General features: G+C 35.7%; 1 protein-coding gene and 1 pseudogene across 4 annotated transcripts in view; one reads left to right on the top strand and one right to left on the bottom strand.

Moving 5' to 3' along the window:
* Positions 1–40: 40 nt before the first annotated feature.
* On the top strand, positions 41–1,791 carry LOC107563669 (NEDD8-activating enzyme E1 catalytic subunit-like; annotated as a pseudogene).
* Positions 1,792–8,439: 6,648 nt separating this feature from the next.
* LOC107563677 (protein FAM19A1-like) overlaps positions 8,440–20,867 on the bottom strand; it is a 53,863-nt gene continuing 41,435 nt past the window's right edge. For 2 of the 4 annotated variants that reach the window (XM_016248611.1, XM_016248612.1), the window contains exons 3-5: positions 14,748–14,888; positions 9,899–10,023; positions 8,440–9,093 (exon numbers count right to left, since the gene is read on the bottom strand). In XM_016248611.1, the coding sequence (XP_016104097.1) occupies positions 9,064–9,093; positions 9,899–10,023; positions 14,748–14,888 (296 nt within the window). In that variant the 3' untranslated portion in view covers positions 8,440–9,063. Of the gene's footprint in view, positions 9,094–9,355; positions 9,429–9,898; positions 10,024–14,747; positions 14,889–20,867 lie in introns of all 4 variants that reach the window. The other 2 variants (XM_016248613.1, XM_016248615.1) reach the window with 2 other exon arrangements.

Raw genomic sequence — 20,867 nt, 5'->3', positions numbered from 1 at the left:
TGTGTGTGTTTTTTTACCCCCCCCCCCCCCCCCAGCTGCTTGCGCCACAGAAGTTTTTAAAATTGCTACAAGGTGAATCATCTATACGTTTTGATTCCATCTCTGTCATTGTTTTGACATTTCAAGTTTGTTTCATGGCCAGTAAAAGAAAAAAAAACATTTTGTATTTAGATCTTATAAACCAAGCCACATTCCTCAGACATACAACCATTTCTAAAATGTTAAATTTGCAAAATGTGTATTTAAAACATCTTTTACTAGTCACCTAATCTGGTCCTTAATTTATGTATGTTTGTTTTCTTTCAGTGCATATATCCCATTGAATAACTACCTGGTTTTTAATGATGTGGATGGGTTGTATACTTATACGTTTGAAGCAGAGTGAAAGGTAATGATGACATTTTCAATCTTTTATCTAATTACAAACTTTCATTTAATGTCTCTTTTCAAAGACTGAGCTTTTTGAAAGTAAAATATGTGAAATGTTCGCAGTTGTTGTGTTATTGCCTGTTATGATTGACAGGACAACTGTTCAGCATGTAGTCAGGTTCCTCAAAAACTACAGTTTCCACCGTCTGCTAAACTGCAAGAGGTGCTGGAGTATCTGACTGAGAATGCTTCTCTGTAAGTACACGATTTCCATCAACTCTCTCTCCCTGCAAATGATTTATAAATACTGATCCACTTGAATTTAAAATGTTTTTTTTAGACAAATGAAGTCCCCGGCTATCACTGCAACACTTGAAGGCATAAATAAAACACTCTACCTGCAGGTGAGACAGTATCAATATGCTAAGATTCTGAATATAATTATGTTTATTATATTTCTGTACTGCTTAAATCTTAAGGTTTTATTTGTGTTCTTCAGACCAATGCCTCAATTGAAGAAAGAACTAGACCCAATCTTTGCAAAACTTTGAAAGGTGAGATCTTTTCCAGCCATGAGAACCACAAAAGCACAATTGAAATTGAATTCCCAAATGGTCAGAAGGTTGCCAGCATTATCATTTTATTCACCATGTCTGTGTTTCACCATGCTTTGTGTGTATGTGTGTTGAAGAGCTGGGATTGGCTGATAGACAGGAGTTAGCTGTTGCTGATGTCACCATGCCTCAGACTGTCCTCTTCAAGCTCAACTTCATGTCAGAAACATGCAGCATTAAACATGTACACAATTCATTTAATGGCAGAGGTTCCTCAAATTCACCCGCAACAAGTTTATTTGCATCATATACCTAAATACAGTAGAGTCTGTATGTTCTTTGTACTTCAAACTGAAATATCATCTATTGTTTTCTCATTCATTTGTAACTCATAATATATGAGGAATGTTGTCATTTTATTAACCAACAATAATGCAAGGATGATGAGACCATACCACAAAGCGAGTTTAATCAGGTAAGATTCAGTACCACAAAGGTAGATTGGTGTTCACTGGGATAGTAGCAAACACTGCACAATTAACTTACTCCAGTGCAAGTTATGTTCTCAATCACAGGTCACAAACATGTATTTGACCAATCAGCATGTCTAAGAGGTGCAGTGAAGTCACTCATCCTGTATCTCTCACTCCATATTAAAGCACTTTCATTTGAGCTCTAATAATGATCATATTATTCATCGTGATCTCGTGTAAGTGTTTATATTCATGTTTTTTATAATGAACATTGATGAAACCAATCCTATATTGAATTTCTTTAAATAGTTTTGTGGGACAGGCCTCTGGTAATCCTGTGTCAGTTGCAGTTTTTGTTTAGTAGGTAGCACTTTACAGTAAGGTCTCGGTTAACATTAGTGTAAAGTGTTACCATTGTAGTTTTATTTCTGTTGTTTGCCTTCGTGTCTTGTAAAATGTGTTTTAAGTTCATGTATGTACATATTGTTTTTGCAGATGTTTGTGAAAGAATTTGACCTATAATAAATTCTTTGCTGACGTTGTTTAACATTTATTGGCAAATTTATATTTTAGTTGAAATATGAGGAAACTGCGTTATGTAGCTGTATTCACTCTGCTGAAAATGGTTTTTATTTGTTTGCATTAAATGCTTTAATTTTATTTATATTTCAGTGTCTTAAATGTTAATGTATGCACAATTAGTAATGGTAATCAAACACAACTGGACCATAATAAGAATGTTCTACATCAGTAGAGCGCAATTATGACGTGAGGAGTGCAGCAGGTACATATGAACATTCTTTTCTAGAATTCTCTGTTGGGAGATTTGGAGATTGTTGCGGTTGATGTTTTTTGTGCGTTTGGCGAGTTTCTACAGTGATTGAATTTTTCGGCTATTCATTTTCGGGTTTTGACTTGTTTTCGGACTTTGACTATCGGCTTTGGATTCGCTTCGGATTTTGACTTCCTTCCGATTTTGATTCGGTTTGGATTCCCGGTTTGACCTTTTTCTTTTTTTTGACTCACGGCTTCGGACAATCATCGGATTGGTTGACAACTCGGTGACTGAGGAAAAACCCCGATCCTTTCTTGGAAATGGGAGCGGTTAGTGTTTTGCTCATGCACCCACCAGCATCACAGCAGTGAGTTTATACGGCGTTATAAGTTTATGTTTCAAATGATGGTCACATCTTTGTGTGATTGGCTTTATGAATTAAATAAGAATGTTGTTAAACTGTTAATAATAATAGATAATTCTTTAGTTTTGTATATATATAAGAGATTGAAAATGTTTAGAAATGTGTTTGTGTGTTTTAGGAGGAAAGGAGGGTCACGGCAAGTTAGTGGGGTTGGTCAGGGTCACCCGGAAGACATTGAGGCCAGTGAGGGTCACCACAAGACATCTGGGCCAAGTAAGGGTCTCCACAAAACAGCAGAGCTAGTGAGGGTCACTGCAAGAGAATGTGGCTGGCGAGGGTCACAGCAAATCACTGGTGCTAATGAGGGTCACCACAAAGACATTGGGTCCGGTGAGAGTCACTCCAAGACAATGGGGCCGGTGCTGAGGGTCACTCGGATGACATTGGGGTCGTTGAGGTTCACCGCAAAACACTGGAATCAGTGAGGGTCACTGGAATGCACTGGAGATGGTGAGAGATGATGGCAGGTTTGATTATGAAGACACAGGCATGACAGATGCTGATCTTGCTGCCTCAATTAAAAACGTCAATCAGTTGACTCTTTTTTTTATTGATTAAGGCCAGCGCAAGTCTTGCAGGTTAAGGGACCCATGCTGTGTCCGTGTCCAAAATCCAACATATGCTGGTCTGTCATGCGATTTTGTCAGCATGGAGCATTAATCAGTCACGGCTAGTGTCTTTTTGTGTAGCTCTAGCATGCACGTTCTTCTTTCTGTGTGGGATTATGTGTATCTGAGAGGTGGGCAGTGAGTCTATGTGGGTGTGATATCATGGTCATTTTTTGTATGCCTTTAAGCAGGTGGAAATTTGAGAAAATTGAACAGAACTCAATATTTCACAATGTGTTTTCAGTCCAATTCAGTTTTTTGTGATTTTATACGGTCTTCTTATGCTGATCCCTGGAATACTAGATTCCCACTGGTCTGTTGTGGAAAATATATGCAAAATGCTGTTTTATATAAACTCTAACTCTAAACTCTGGACTGTTGTCTCTGGCAAAAAGCATGCTAGTTTTATGTCTCTTGTATCACTCTGCTTACTCTTTCTTCTCACATAAGTAAATAATTTAAACTAAATCAGTATTTTATATCCTTATTGTATTTATTCACTTTGTAATAAATGTGTAGCTATATATTAAACAGGATAACAAGGTCAGTCATTGTTGCTTTTATTTTTGATCAGTTTAATTTGTCTTTGCTGAATAAAAGAATGAAAAAAAGTACTTAAAAAATTGTACTTTTCAAAAGTTTAGTAAGATTTAAAAAAAAAATTATACTTTTATTCTGTTTATCAAAGTGTCCTAAAAAATTAGCATATTTTTCCCCAAAAAATGTAAGAAAATTCTATATATAATTTCTTGTTGGTACTGTATGTTGTTCCTGTCTCTCACACACACTACAGTAAAAGATATAAATTAGTTTTTTTTGTTTGTTTTTTGGTGAAAATACTAATGGCCTAAGATTTTTGCATAGTAGTTTATACATACATATACATAGCTGCTCTTTTCCATACAATCAAAGTGCATTCACTTTCACTGAATGGCTAAGAGTTGGTTAGTACATCTATGCATACACACACACACAGGTTAGGTTTCTAGAAAAGCATCTTGGAGACGTTACCACAGTTCTTCTAGATTTAGTCTGTCTGTACAGCAAAAGATAAAAATAACTGGCACTTATGGGCAAGGAAGCGATTTTCTTCACCTAAATTCCAGGAGGTCGTAAATGTATCGGGTGTCAGCATTGCTATGGAACCAGGGGCCTGTTCAGCTTCCTGGGGTGTTACAGAGTATTTGTTAAATCTAGCTAACAAAATATATATTGTGTGTTTGAGTGGTCCAGACGCTACAACATTAATCATAAAACTCGCTCTTATTGATGTGTAGAGCAACACAGACAAAACTGATTGGTGGATCATTTTTATTAAACTCTCTTGTTTTGTCTAATTGCTGGGACAGCTTTGCATCTGCTGGGATGTTCATATTGTGAGGGAATGTACTTATGAATGTGGCTTGGAGAATGCTTATTATTTTAACATGGTAAATTTATTTACAGACCTATAGACATTTTCATTTGTGATGATTTTTATTGACAAAACATGTTTACAACTGCATAGTTGGTTACTTAAACCAATAATTACAACACTAAACTGAGCCCCATGTCACAAGAAATGATAAAAAAAATAAAAATAAATAGAAATCTTACCTTTATTAAAAAAGGCTTGGGGTGTTCTAACCTCATTAAACATGTTTGTTTATTAATTAAATGTACTATTACCTTAAAATTGTGCACACTTTAACTAGTCTTGTGTTTCATGAAGAACTACTCAGACTCTATAATGAGCTGTCTAGGATGCTTTTGGGTGATTTACTTTTTTTGGCTTCTCCTCCTGTTCAAGTGTTTCGGTGTGTGTTTGCAGTTGAGAGTTACCTGTCTTGTTTGTGTAACTGTGTGTGAGAGGTGGCTGTAAATTAAGTGATGCAAGAAAGTGAAAATAAAAGGTGAGAGCGAGTCTTGAGTTTGCATAGTCTATCACCACAGCCTGTGCTGTTCTGATCTTCACGTTCCATGATTTAAAAAAGAATAATGATGGCTAGCATTTTAAAAACCAAGTCAAACAACTGTGAGATTTGAACAGGTTAGTTTAGCTTTTGTGCATGCCTTTGTCCTTAAACATGTTTCAGGTTTGGAAATCTCTGCTTTTCTTTGAATTATTTAGTGTTACCCATTATTTGTGTTGGAAAAACTCAAGTTTTCATTCTGTATTGCATGCACATTTCCAAACAGCACATATGTTGACAGCTCCTGACTTTCTGCTGGTCATTAATCATTGTGATTGAGGGCAGGGTTGTGTAAGAAGATCCTGATGTCAGGTTAAGTTAGAGTCAAAAAGAGGGCCTTTACCAACAAAACAAGGGAGCTCATTTTGTGATCAGCACTCATGCTGCAGTTAAACACAACAAGAAAGCAGACATTGTTACATTGTTGACCCTGTTTATTTTTTTTAAAGGAATAGTTATTCCAAAAATGAACATTTGAAATTGTACCCTCAGGCCATCCAAGATGATGATTTTGTTTCTTAATCTGAACAGATTTAGAGAAATTTAGCATTACATCACTTGCTCACCAATGGATCCTCTGCAGTGAATGGGTGCCGTCAGATTGAGAGCTGGTAAAAACATCACAGTAATCCACAAGTAATCCACACGACTCCAGTCCATCAACTAACATCCTGTGAAGTGAAAAGCTGCATGTTTGTAATAAACAAATCCATTATTAGGATGTTTTAACTTCAATCTGTTGCTTCCGGCTAACATATGAGTTCTCTATTCATAATATTGTTTTCTCTAGTGTCCTTTTTGGGTAAACTATCCTTTCTGAGATCAATTATTTAATTTCATATGTCATCATTTCAATTAGTGTTTTCTGTATTTCTTTTGAATCTGTCAGAGAAAAAATACCAGCTAGATATTTTCAAAAGGATCCAATTTGCAATCTCATTTGCCGGCCTTTTAAAGTGTTATATAAATGACTTTTTGTAATGACATTGAAACTTGCAGAGCAGTCAGAGCGCCTCACAGGAGCGTTTCAGACTTCCCAGACCTAGAATTGTCTCTCTGAGCAAATATCATTGCAGTCAACTCCGTGGCAGTTGAGGACATCGCTGCTTTCATTCTTCAAAGCTCCAGTGGCTTCATTGTATCAGAAACTGCTTTGAATCCTTAATAGCCTCATTTGCTGGACCTCATAGCGCTCAACAAGCAACCAACAGTATGTGTGGTTTTTTCCAACACTTTTTCTGAAGAACTCACAATGCATATGCCTCTGCCCTTTCAAAAAACACTGGAGGTTGGAAGTAGAAAAAGGACATGGTAGAGAACCTGGGAAATACAGTATGTGTATGGTAATTGACATGAAACACTACGGGAAGGTTAATGTCCTGTGGTGTGATATGCTACATTATCCCAACTGTGTTTAACAGCTTTTTTTCTATTCTAATTATTATATACGCTGTTTTGTGAGCTCATATTACTGACAGAATGTTTCAACTGTTTTTAACTATTTAACATGAACTAATAGAGGCAAAATGTGATTAAAAATATATATATTTTTAAGAAATGGTGACCCAGATATATACTTTCCCATTGATTAAAAAGATCCATGGACATGTGCTTAAGTTACAGGAGGAATTGCTTGTTTGAGAGTTTTCATGATTTTAATGGTTCAATTCTGTGACAAAATGTCCAGTTTCAGTAGACAGAAATCAGAAAAATTTCTAGGCGTTTAATGAAGCAATATCACACGGGCAGACGTGCTGTGATTCATCCACATACATGAGGCTGCAGTGGGAAATATTGCTTTTATACAGTTCAGCAAACAAGAAACATGAAATCTGCGTAAGTTACATATTAGACACAGTATTCCCTTACGAAACAAAAAATATATAGGAATACACTGCTAAATATAATGCAATATATTACATAATACATTTCCATATATGGGAAACTAGTGCTTATATTTTTCAATATACAGCAATATATGCATGTGTATGTATATGTATATACACCAATATGTATATATATTGATACATATAAAAATTACATGTAATATTCATAAAGGTTTATCCTTTATTGTGCACATATATTGCACATACGTGTTCCCATATTAATGTAAATGTATGTACACACATATATACACACATTCTCAGAATGAGTTACAGCAGATTTCTAGTTCCCAGCATGCTTTGCTTCCGACTGTTAAAGGAGAGTAAATCTTAAAATTAAGTGTTATTTCATGTGTTTTGCTCAATATTAATATAGTGGGAGATCTGTTAGTGTTTAATGTTCTGTTATTTTGGAATTTAAAAGGGTTTCTGGTATGGAATGCTGCTCAGCCAATCAAATCTGAGCAATGAAACTATTGCATAATGATGTTGAAGACTGAAATTAGAAAAACCGACTGCTAGCAAAAGCTCAGCCTGCCAATGATAATGCTGATATTTGCTTAAGTTTCCTTGCATTCATTTTTGCACTCTGATATTCTGTAGTCAACTGTTTGAAATTCCACTAAAGCTCTGCTGAAGGTGAGGGCTAAAGTTCATCCTCTGCTGTCCCATGCGGAGGACTGTAAATGTAGTGATCTGTATTCACTCAGCCTGTAGTTAGAGCCTCCTTTCTGCATGCCGACAGCAACACCAAGGCTCTTATGTTCATGGCTCCCTACTTAAAATGCTGGAGCTACATATTCAGAGTGAGTACATGCTCTGGCCCTCAGCTGCTCCGAGCAGAGAGAACTATTTCTGAATGTAAACGACAATTAAATGTCCCAGCGGTGTCAGAATTTCCAGTGTCCTTCAGCATGGACTGCCTGCCTACACATTCAAAGACCCTCCACCCGCTTACCTCGGGTCAGAATGGTCTTAATAGGTCCATAGGTCCAATGAAGTTATATTTAAACAACGGGAAATGAATTTGATTCAGAATATTTAAATGTCATGGTATTTTATATGTGCATGCACCAGCATATTTCAATCAGGCTTCATTAACTTCAGTAATAAATCCACAACTTTTATATATTGCTGCAGTCAAACTGATGGTCTATTAGTTTTTCATTAAACATGTAAATTCTCAGACCACTTCAGTTAAGCCTTGATGACTCAATTTGTCAAAATATTACTGAAGCCCAAAATTAATAATAAAAAACAGCATCTTTAACCAGTCAACAGAACAGTGGACAAGAAAATGTAAACAAGACTGTTCCTTTGCACCGTTCGCACCCATTACGTTCACATTAAATTATTGTTTATTTTAAATTAAATACAGTTGTAACGTCATTCTCACCTGTTTTGAATTCATTTTATTTATGTAAAACATTTCTTTCACCTATTTTTACAGCTTTACAGAAATCATGCTAAAGACTTATTTGGTTTTAGTATCACCACCAGAATTCATTCTGAATCTGATATAATGTTCCAGGAAACAGAGGAACATTTCCGGACTGGATCGGTCATTCCATGTACATGTGCTCCTCAGCATTTTGCTCACAGTCAACGCACAAAGTGTCTTAATTAAACTTGCTTGTTGAGGATCAATCCCCTTCTGAAAATCCACATGAACAGGAAGCCAGTTTCACTACATACAGTACGAGAATTAATATGTTCTTCCGGAGACATAGGAACATCCAAGAATATTACAGTTGAAGATTATTTCAGGCAAGGTATAGCTGGTTTGAATCCACTCCACACAAAGGGATACGAGTGTAATTATCCAGGACTTACTGAGAGGAAACAAATATTTGACAATTGTCAAACAAAAAACGAAACAACGAAAGAACCAGCAGTGTTCAACGCCCACAAAGATTTTCTCAGAAAGTCTGGTGTCCGTGTTACTCAGAGACAGATGGATTTATGAGCAGAGGACTCCATTTCAAGTCATTAAACACATGTCTGTTGGTTTAGAGTTGGGCAAACTTAATTCAGCTTGTCGTCTTGGATGTTTCCCTGAAAAAGTACAGTAAATAAAAGAGGAATGAGTAATAAGAAAACAATCTGAGAATGAATTTCATGTTTGAATAATTAGCAACAAGATATCAGACAGACTAACTAAATGGGATCGAATTATCAGAATTTATTCTAAGTTCATAAATGTACCATAGTGCCTACGCCTTTGAAATCAGTAATTTGTCTGTTTTCTATCGGCCATTTTTAGTCTTCATTGAATCACAATGGTGACAGAAAAAAAAGAAGGAATAAAATCAAAAACCTTCATTAAGTTCCTCCGTTATGAGCTTGCAGAGACTTTACATCTGCTACAAAGTTGTGTATGGGTGGGTATTCTGAAAAAAAAAAAGAATATAAGAAAAAAACAGCTGCTTTTATAGAAATTATCGTCTACCTGAAGAAACACTCTCATTGGCTACTTTTATTTACAACGATTATTTGTCAGAGTGTCATTTTCTGCTTGAGGGAAGTTACATGACCGAATCGCTGCTATTTTAATAAATATTGGATTTTTTTTGTGAGCTCCAGCAGTGTGCAGGTCTTCTATTTTTATGATACTTCCAGCGTCCAACACACCAGCCTGCAGCCATTCAGGTGTAGGAGGGTTGTTTATTTATTGTTCTTTATTATGTACTTTATTAATAAAATATTTCAGTGAAATAGGCAAAAAACAAACAAACAAAAAACGGCGGAGCACAAAAACCCTTATTAACCTCATGCAATCACATACTTCACCATCAAGAGTCTTGTATTGTTAAAAAGCTAAAGAAACACAAGGAATGCTTTTGCTCGCTCCAAATCTCACCCTGGTGGTCTTGATCTTGTTTCCGGAGTAGCACATCCAGCCGGAGTTATCTGGTAGAGTCTTGCATTCCTCTCCCTCCAGACACGGCTCCATCTCACACCACCACTTCCCAATCACTATGGAGGCTGGAAGCAGATCATAACTGGGTTAGACTCTCACTCGCATCTGACTTAAAACCTCTCCAACTGCTCCTTGACCATTTGACAAATAATACTTGCATGTCTGAGAATGCTTCATTAATTACTCCAAGTGTTTTTGGATAGATTTTAAGCATTTAGACTTTAAACGATTTGAGCATTGCCTAAATTCAATTCAATTTAATTTCTATATAAAACTTCTGTCATGATTTTCTTTCTTCATGCGGAACATGAAAGAAGATATTCTGACAAATGTTTTGTTCTGTCCATACAATGGGAGTCAATAGTGAGTATAATTGTTTGGCCACCAACATTTTTTCAAGTTATTCTTTTCCATACTCTTTTGTGTTTTGCAGAAGAAAGTAAGTCAATGTTTGGAACAACATAAGGGTGAGAAAATGAGGACGCAATTTAAATTTACATTTTTGAGTAAACAATCCCTATTAACTTAAAGTAAATAAAAATAACTAATAAGATTATTTAAATGAACACATAATAGCATACACTTTAAAAAATGCTGGGTTAAATATAACCTAGCGCTGGGTTAAAAAGGGACAACCCCAGACATTGGGTTGTTTTGACCCAGCTATTGGGTTGTTTTGACCCAGCGGTTGGGTTCAAAACAACCCAACCGCTGGGTCAAAACAACCCAATGTCTGGGTCAAAACAACCCAATGTCTGGGTTTGTCCCTTTTTAACCCAGCGCTAGGTTATATTTAACCCAGCATTTTTAGAGTGTATACAAAGCACACATTATTACACATAATATGTAACTAAATCATATTTGTCATGTGCATATTTATTGTAATATGTGCTTTGTCAGAGGAGGAAGGCTTTTTCCAGCCAGGTTCCTCTCAAGGAAGTGTTCTCCCTCTTAAACATTTTATGGATTTTTGTTCTTGCCACAGTCGCCTTTGGCTTGTTCATTGGGGCTTTAAGGTACAATTTTCTATAAAGCTGCTTTGAAACAATATGTTGTGAAAAGCGCTATACAAATAAAATTGACTTGAATCTAATGTGCGTGAATAGCCTCAGTGGATGTCTGCGGTCAGTAGGAGCAAAGCCATTTCACAGAGTAGCACTTTATGAAAAGTATTATTCTGAAATGAAATCCCATGCCGATTCATTCACTTAAATCTCTTCACCTTGTAGTCTTAGGAAATCTTTTAAACAATTATATGGTCTGTATTCTATGTTTATATAAAATGAAGGTCAATTTACTGCCATTACAATGGAAAGTGTTATGTTATTTCAGTTGCTTGAGACAGAAGCATCATTTTTCCCACTTTGTGAAATTTATGATCATTAGCAGATAGAGAAAGAGTAGAGACCATTAAGGAAGCAGGTGCTCAGGGGTTTGAGAACATCTTATCTTTGCAAGAATATCATACATTAATGCATCAGGGTAATGCTGCCTAACATTGGAGAGGGTGTTACATGAAGATATAATATAAAGCATGCACTTTTATGTTATTAATATTCTGACAAGTACATGACAAGTTTGTGATTTAATAGGTGATAATAATGGGTGAACTTAAGTCATATTCATTAATATACTAAAACCCAAAAGCACTCAATAGTTGTCTCCTTGCCAATAGGGCATTAAAATTTGATTTCCCTGTACTCAACACTTTCTCCATGGATATTTTTAAAGTGTGAACAAATATTCATGCTTTATAGACTTTGCACACATGTACAACAGTCACAGCACTGGCTAGAGCGAATCTAACACTGTTCTTCCCATTTTTGCCAGTTCAGCATGGCCAAGGCCACAGAGCAATAAAAAAAAATCCATGGAAAACAACCTCAGGCAAGAGCTCTGTTTTTTTTTTGGATAAAAATTCCCTTTACTGAGGCCTCTTATCCTCCAAAAAGTAAACAAAGCATCTCATACATATCATGTAGCCTTCAATGTCATGTACTCCTTTGACAGAGAGAGAGAGAGTTAGCCTTCAGCATCATATCCTAGAATATCAATGTGAATGAGAGGAGAATGAGAACATGGACCAGTTTTAATGACCATCATCTCAGTGATACCTCAGTAAATGTGTCATCTCGGTTTAACTAGGAACCGGAGATAATAAAATGCAACAAAATTTAACATTTTAATCCTAGTTGCTGCTAAATGTTACTGCTTCAATACCATAAAAATTAAAGTAATTAAGAAATTAATGTAAATAGTTACTTAAGTTAATGTCACTGCTGCAAAACCTAAATATATTAATACAAATATTAATTTAATACATTTATGTAAATTGCTAACATTACTTCAGTTAAAATTACTGAAAATGACTGAATTACTGATTATCAGTTTGGGGAGTAACTTGTTACATGTATGGAGTTATGTAATTTAATTACAAAAACTGTAATCTGGTACAGTTACTGAGGAAAAAATATGTAATTAAATTACATACACACACACACACACACACACACACACACACACACACTATCTTTTTGTTATCTTAGTGAGGACAAGTGGATTTTTGAGGATTTTAAAAGTCTGACAGTAATCAGTGTTGAGCACTACTGTAAGGTTAATGCTGCCTGCTTTAAATGATTAAAATGATTAACAGTTGAAACCATTCATTAGAAATTTACAAAAGTAATCAAAAAGTAATCAAATGTAATCAGTTACATTACTTTAATAAAGTCATTGAAAACACTTCTTATTACATTTTAAATAGTGTAACTTGTAATCTGTAACCTATTACATTTCCAAAGTAACCTTCCCAACACTGCTGATTATTTAACTGATAGCTGATTATTAATTGTTCATGATTACTTTCAAATCATAAAAAAATAATATGGGATTTTCTTCAAAAAGTGGTTAAAGCTTTTTAATTACTTTCTTGGCAGAAACTGCATTTTTTAAGGTAAAACAGCAACAAGATAAAGTTCCAAGTAACTTAAGGCAACTTTGGACTAAACGTCTGTGTTTTCCCCCTGTTGCTTTAAATAAATCAATACTTTTGAGTGCAGACCATCCTTGTGTATTTTTTTGTAAAATAGCAACTACAGAAATAACATGTTTGGAAAAACACAAACACTCACACACATATATCAGGGGGGGAAAAAACTTCCAGACACACACACCTCTGCCTCTGGGCTTTATTAGTCCTCTACAGAATAGACAGCACATTGCAGCCTAGAAAGAGGGAAACAGCAACTGCATATATATTTATATGTCTTGCAATGTTTGTAAAGGATTATTTTTATTAAATCATGATGCTAGCCCTTGATTTAACCCTTGCCATTTAAAGAAATACAGCCTTAGTGACCGTTTACTTTCAAATTAATCTTTTTTTCCATACAATGACAGTGAATGGTGACTGAGGCAGTCATTCTGTTTAACATCTCCTTTCCACAGAAGAAAGAAAGTCATACAGGTTTGGAACAATATGACGATGAGTAAATGATGATAGATTCCCTTCAAGCTGGGCAATTAGGTGTTTTAATATCCAAAAACGACACAATTTACCTTGAGGAAAAGAATATCCTAACAAGCTTGACATGGGGAAAAGGTTGGATGCTCCTCCATGAGATTCAGTCAAAGTTAATATGCTTTGATTATCTGCGGGTGCGTTGCGAGTGAGATGTTCTTCCAGAAGTGTTAGTTTACAGCAGCTCGTTTGTCATAAGGACAGAGCATTAATAATGAAAAGCCCTGAGGATCTGAGCTTTTCTAGGGCAGGGACACTGCAAGAGCGACCCTGAACAGAGTTTCTTCAAGCATACCACCTTTAAAAAGCTATACAGTCTTTTGAAGCTTTACGCAGCTCTACAGAGTGTGTTTATGCACAGCTGCACTGTGCAAGCCTGTTCAAACACGGCAAAGCTACATTGAGATGGTTCAAAACAGTCGAGCATCTGTTACATTTCTAACAACATAACATGAACGACATCCAAGATGTACACAACTTTGTTTCTTTATCAGGACAGATTTGGAGAAATTTTGCTTTAAATCACTCATTCTCACCAAAGTGAATGGGTGCCATCAGAACGAGAGTCCAGACAGCTGATAAACACATCACAATAATCCCTCCAGTCCATCAATTAACGGAAAAAGCTTTTACATTAAACAAATCCATCATTAAGGCATTTTAACTTTAAATCGTCACTTCTGGCCACAACATGAGTCCATCATCCATAATAACGCTTCCTCCACTGAAAAAGTTCATCACCTGTTGTCCTCTCACATCAAAATCCACCAACATAGATATTTGTTTAGAACTGTTTTGGACTGTTTTCACTTGTAAATTGTGCTTGATCTGTACATATTTCTCTCCTGATTTAGACGAGACGACTTTTTCACTGGAAAAAGCAATATTATGCATAGTTGACTTAATGATGAAAAACGTCCTAATGATGGATTTGTTTAATACAAACATGCAGCTTTTCGCTTCACAAGACATTAATTGATGGCCTGGAGTCCAATAATCCACATGATTACTTGTAGATTATTGTGATATAGTTTTCAGCTAGGACAGCTTGTTTGGACTCTCATTCTGACGGCACCCATTCACTGCAAAAGATCCATTGGTGAGCAAGTGATAATGCTAAATTTATCCAAATCTGCCCAGATGAAGAAACAAATCTTCACCTACATCTTGAATGACCTGAAGGTGAGTACATTTTTAGCAAAGTTACATTTTTGCATGAATTGAATGCCTTTAAGTCCTTTAAGACTTCATCCATGTCTATTCCCTTACCATCAACACAGGAGGGTTTATTCCTGGTGGTTCCTGCCACTTTCCCTGGTAAACAGGAGCACTTCACTGTCTGAGATCTCTCTTCAATCTTGTTTTTGTTACAGCACCTGTGTGCCGCAATCACCTCGCATGTCCCTCCTTCTGTCAAAAGACAAAGCCATTAGTAAACAAAGAAAAACTCCTGACTCGCCATGTGGATCAACATTTGCAATCATTATCTCATGCATGTCATCTTTCATGGTCCCCTTATATTGCCACATAATTCATCATGCATTTCAATGTAGACACTTCAGACACTCCTTAGGGAGGATGAGGTAGTGTTTTAGAAGCAGAAGAGAAAAGAGAAGAGGGAGTGAGATATATATTAGAGATGAGACACATTTTGTACAGGTATATACACCATATTTTCGATCTAAATTCTATTGTTTAATTCATTTTTTTGCTGTTATTTTTTTCCTTGTCCCTTTCCTTTATTTTTGCATTCAGTTCTTTTGATTTAACTTACTAGTTCCTTTCTTTTATTTTCACTTTGAAATATTCTGTTATTTACTTAATTTATTATTTTATATTTCTTCCTGGTCCCTTTTTAAAAGTTCCCCTTCATTTCCTATATTTCTTTATTTACATAACATAATTTTTTTATGTTTTCCTTGTCTATTCCTTTTACTTTCCCTATATTTGTCCTATATTAACTTTATTTCTTTACTTTTTGTTTGTTTTCTACTTGTCCCTTTCTTTTATATTCCCATTCAGTTTATTTTTCCTTTCATTTATGTTCCCATTAAAATTTAATATTCCTTTTTAAAAACTTTTTTTAATTCCCCCGTTCGGTCCTTTCTTATTCACTTGACATTTCTATGTTTTAATTTTATGTATTCCTTGTCCCTTTCTTTTATTTCCCCCTTTATTTCTTTCTTTATTTTACCTTATTTATTTTCTGAATTGTCTGTTTTGTAAATATTGTAAATTCTAACAATCATGATAATAAAGCTGAGAAAAGGCTCTGTAGGATCAGGATAAAGGGACAGAAAGGTCTGGGTGGTTTGCTGTAATTTGGCCAAGAGCACTTTAACAATGAGTGATCTGACATAAACGGAAGTCCTTTAAGAATGACAGCCTGTAAGTTCCTGTATTCACAGTGAGATATTACCAAACACTGTGCTAATCCAGCCTTTAGAAATAGATATATCAGATAGAGATAGAAAATCTTCAGTTCATGAGCAGATTGGACCTATTCTTCACTAAACTGAGAACCAGTCTGCAGTGCTCTCTGAATTCAAGGTTACCTGAATAGATTCTGTTATTTTAACTGTTTCAAAGTAGCATGCACTGTACATTTGTTGTCAAAAACAGATATGTGTGGACAGGTGAGTCAAATGATTCTACTACTCATAAAACTGATACAATGGTTAAGACTAGAGTAGCCTACTGTTTATATCAGTGTAAAACACAATAACACTTTATTTCGATAGTCCACTTTAGACATTCTATTAACTGCAAGTAACTTTGCAACTACATGTCAACTAGCAGTTAGTAGAGTATTAGTAGACTGTCTGCTTAATATCTTCTAACACTTTCTTTGTCAACTTATTCTACTAACCCTAAACCTACCCTAACAGTCTACTCTGAGAGTTAGTAGACATGTAGTTGCAAATTAATGAGAATTAGTTGACATGTAGTTGACATGTAGTTACAAATTTACTTATAGTTAGTAGAATGTCTAAAGTGGACTATCGAAATAAAGTGTAACCTAAAACACCAACAGAGACCAATAAAGAAATTCATCCAAAATGGAAAATTCTGTCATTTTGTTCCAAACCAGTATGACTTCTGTTTATCCGTAGAATTATTTCTGAGATTATCCTGGCCAATCTTTTTTGTTTGTTTGTTTTAACATAATAGAAGTGAATGAGTGGGGTTGTCAAGAAAGTAGGCCTAGTTCTCATATGACTTGTGCACTTCTGTGAGGGAAAAAATGAAATTTAAGTCGTTATTAATTGAATGTTTGGCAATCTCCCTTAAAAATATCTTCGTACACTCATGAGAGAAGCAATCAATGTTGTAGTGATGGCCGCTTTTAAAACACTGCTTCATGAAGCTTCGAAACCTTTACGAACCGTTCGTTTCGAAGCAGTGGTTCAGAGCGCGTATCAAAACGCCAAAGTCACGTGATTTCAGTAAACGAGGCTTCGTTTCGTCATTACTGTTTCAAAACGTTTCTAAATTTCAATAGTTTGCTTATTATGAAAACCCAAAACACATTTCTTTTGAATATGTTGCTAATTTCTTTATATGCAAAATTCTTTATCCATAAGCAAAAATGGTGTAAGTCCTCTTTGTGTCTTACACTTTTCCTTGCTGAATTCAACTCTGTAATTTCATCTCTTAGATTTATAAAAAACAAAAAATTTATTTTTATTTTTTATGTTTTATGATGATGTGTTTAAAGACACGTTAACTTTATTATGATGCTTTTCTCTTCATGTGAGCGTAAACCCATGTTTATCTTGTTGTTGATGTAGCCTAAGTGTAAATGTAAATGTTGTCAAAGATTTTCCCTGATGTTGTTTGTATTATATGTTTTCTGAAATGTAATTTAAAAAAAAATCAATAGTTTGCCTTTGGGGGGCGATCTCTGTGAATCCGTGAATCATGCAAGTTCATTGAGTACTACGGTGACCGAGAAGTGCAAAGCAAATCACAATTCTAAAAAAACAAAAAAACAAATATTATGATGCTTTTCTCTTCATGTGAGCGTAAACCCATGTTTATCTTGTTGTTGATGTAGCCTAAGTGTAAATGTAAATGTTGTCAAAGATTTTCCCTGATGTTGTTTGTATTATATGTTTTCTGAAATGTAATTTTAAAAAAAATCAATAGTTTGCCTTTGGGGGGCGATCTCTGTGAATCCGTGAATCATGCAAGTTCATTGAGTACTACGGTGACCGAGAAGTGCAAAGCAAATCACAATTCTAAAAAAACAAATTAACAAGTCAGAAAACACAACGACAAATCAGACAAACCGGAAAAGGTAGGTATAGTTTGAGACAGCGCCATTGGTTTGGGATTACTCACCGCTGACTGGACGAGACATCTGTCAATCAAAAAATCCGGAGTGTATATTTATATTTAGTTAAAAGTGGCTGTAAATCATCAGCTCCAGTGGTGCAGATGGTTAATCACATGTCGTTGGCATTTTGACGCGATCGACCCGGGTTCGATCCCACCTTTTGTCGAACTTTTTTTTCTCCCTTTTCAAATCTCATATCACATCGTAAAGGCATTTATTTTCAATAAAAATTAAGGAAATAATCAAAAAGTTGAAAATAAAGTATCAGGTAGGGTTAGCGTAAGTGTAGGGAGGGCTTTATTATACCAATAAGGTGGCATTCATTTAATATTTAAAATTATAATTTACACTCAATACGTTATTATTGTATACTGTTTTATAATGTACTACAATACTGAAGTGCAGATAATTGCCACTATTTGCAACAAGTAGTATACATGATAGAAGAAATCCTGCTATTTTAACAGTGTAAATAGGTATTTGCACTTAGTGTAAATAACATATTGCTAAAAAATACTGCTATTTTCACTTAGTGTAAATAGAATCTATTGATGATACGAGATTTGAAAAGGGAGAAAAAAAATTTCGGCAAAAGGTGGGATCGAACCTGTGTCGATCACGTCAAAAAGCCAAGGGCAAGTGCTTATCCATCTGCGGATAAGCACTTAAAGCCACTTTTAACTAAATGTAAATAGATAGATGTATTTTTTATTCCATAGTAAGGGCAATTCATACAAAACATTTAAACTGAGCTACTTTAATACCATCTCCGAACTTTCTACCACGACTCTGCTGTTCTTCGGCTGGTTCTTCCTGTATACATTGATTGACAGATGTCTCGTCCAGTCAGCGGTGAGTAATCCCAAACCAATGGCGCTGTCTCAAACTATACCTACCTTTTCCGGTTTGTCTGATTTGTCGTTGTGTTTTCTGACTTGTTAATTTGTTTTCGGATTTGTCATTGTGACTTGTTATAATGTTTTTTGAATTGTTGTTGTGGTTTCTGAATTGTTATTTTGTTTTTTAGACTTGCATTTGCGTTTGCAATTTGTTATTTTGTTTTCAGAATTGTGATTTGCTTTGCACTTCACGGCCACCGTAGGTTTGACCAGCAGGCGTGTGATGTTTCGAGCGCTTCGAAATCATTTTGCGAAGCAATTGATTCAATTTTTTTATTATGCTTCCATTTACAACAAACAAACAAGGTACATAAACGCATCACATAATCAAACAACACGTGGACAGCCTTAGGTTGAGCATAACCAGTGATAAACAAGATCACAATAAACCAATAATAAAGAAGAAAAGAAATACATAAATAGAACAAATAAAACAAACCAAAATGGGCTTTTTACATTAGTTTATACATGCCCCAAAAACGAAATCAATGCAATTGGTTCAATTGATTCGACGCTGGGAAAGGTTATTTCTCCCATCACTACAATGTTGTCCGATTCGTGAAAGAATCGTTTTGAGTCGGATATTTTCATTAAATCGGTTGATTCCGTTCACAAAGCTAGTCTAAACGATTCACTTACCGATTCGGTTCCCCGAGTTCAATTCACTCACTCAAAGTTAGGGGAGCAGAAATGAACATCGACAACATCTTGCATTTCACTCTGTTTCTCGCATAAAGCTATCGTATGACTTCAGAAGACCAGGAATACAGCACGCGATTAAGAAAGAAAGTCCTCTCGATTGAGATCAACATGATGGTGAGTAAATGATCATTTTCATTTTTGGCTTAATTTTTTTTTAAACTTTAGTACCAGCTAGCTAGTTGTCAGGGACTAGCTATAGTACAGCGGAAGGATATGGCACCTAATGAATTTGCTTGATAACATTTCGTTTTTTTTTTTAAATAAATAAAATGACGGTCAATTTTTTTAGTGTTTAAGTAGTTTTATGTAGCAACAATTTTATAATGGATACACACCATAGCACGACCTACAAAATTGCGTAATTTTATATGTAAAAATAATATAAGATATAATGCAGAATTAAAAAATTAACCTTCATATTCACTCCAGGAAAAAGTGGCTTTCCATCCTAGTACTCTTACAGTCCTAAGGGGTCGAAAATGATTCGGATCCAGTAGGGAAAATGGCACACAATTATGTGCACCTGCTAACAACATAGTTCCAGTCAGTCATGGCTGTACTGTAACTAGGTTTGGCTTCGAGGAGTCAGACAGTCAAATAGCATTGTGTAAATTAGGAAACAATAATGCTCTACTGAGAACTATTGTGGATTGTTGAGTAGGCCTTGTTTGTGCTACTTTAATTATGAAAAATACTCCATTCCCCAGTGGGACTTCAGTCAGAATTCACAGGGGTTTGTTTTCTTTAATGCCGAGTCTTAATTACATAAGACAGACCCAGTTTCCTCTTTGATCTATCAAGAGAGGAAGAAAATGCAGGAGCTGCTCCTGACTAAAATATCTTCACTCCTCAATGAGAGTAAACAGAGCAGTGGGCCCCTCATTTGGGGATTTTAAAAGAGTGGGGGAAAGGGGAGAAGAAAATGGTTAAATGCACTTTCAGAAATCAATAAAAATGTAAATGGCTTCTCAGTCTCCAGCTTCTTAGGCTCTCATTACCTCTAGATTGAAGTTAGTCAAAACAGGAGGGGTGAGACACAGAAAGAAAGACAGGAACAGAGCGCTGCCTGTCGACTGTTTTAACAGCAAATCAGAATATTTTAGAGTGCTTCTGAATGTTTAAGCAGGTGACAGTGGACAGCGTAGATCCATGCAGGGATGTGATTGCTTTTTGTATTCTGTCACTTCGTGCGAATCGCTAGAAATTGATTGCTGAACCTCAGGGGCTTAACGTTATCTCGTATAGGCCTCCGTGTGGCTCCTAACTACTCAACATATCAAACAGGGGGTCAGAGGACTTTTAGAGCAGTGGTAAAGCACTGTCAAGCAGCTTTCATTAACTGGACCTTATGTCAGTGTGTGTGTGTGTGTGTGTGTGTGTGTGTGTGTGTGTGTGTGTGTGTGTGTGTGTGGGAGTGCGCGCGCGCACGCATGTATGCTGTACACGGGG

This window comes from Sinocyclocheilus grahami, unplaced genomic scaffold (genome assembly GCF_001515645.1).
Source record: "Sinocyclocheilus grahami isolate Dianchi unplaced genomic scaffold, SAMN03320097.WGS_v1.1 scaffold885.1, whole genome shotgun sequence".
Classification (NCBI taxonomy): domain Eukaryota; kingdom Metazoa; phylum Chordata; class Actinopteri; order Cypriniformes; family Cyprinidae; genus Sinocyclocheilus; species Sinocyclocheilus grahami.
The sequence above is the reverse complement of the archived record's forward strand: the minus strand, read 5'-3'. Positions and strand labels throughout refer to the sequence as shown.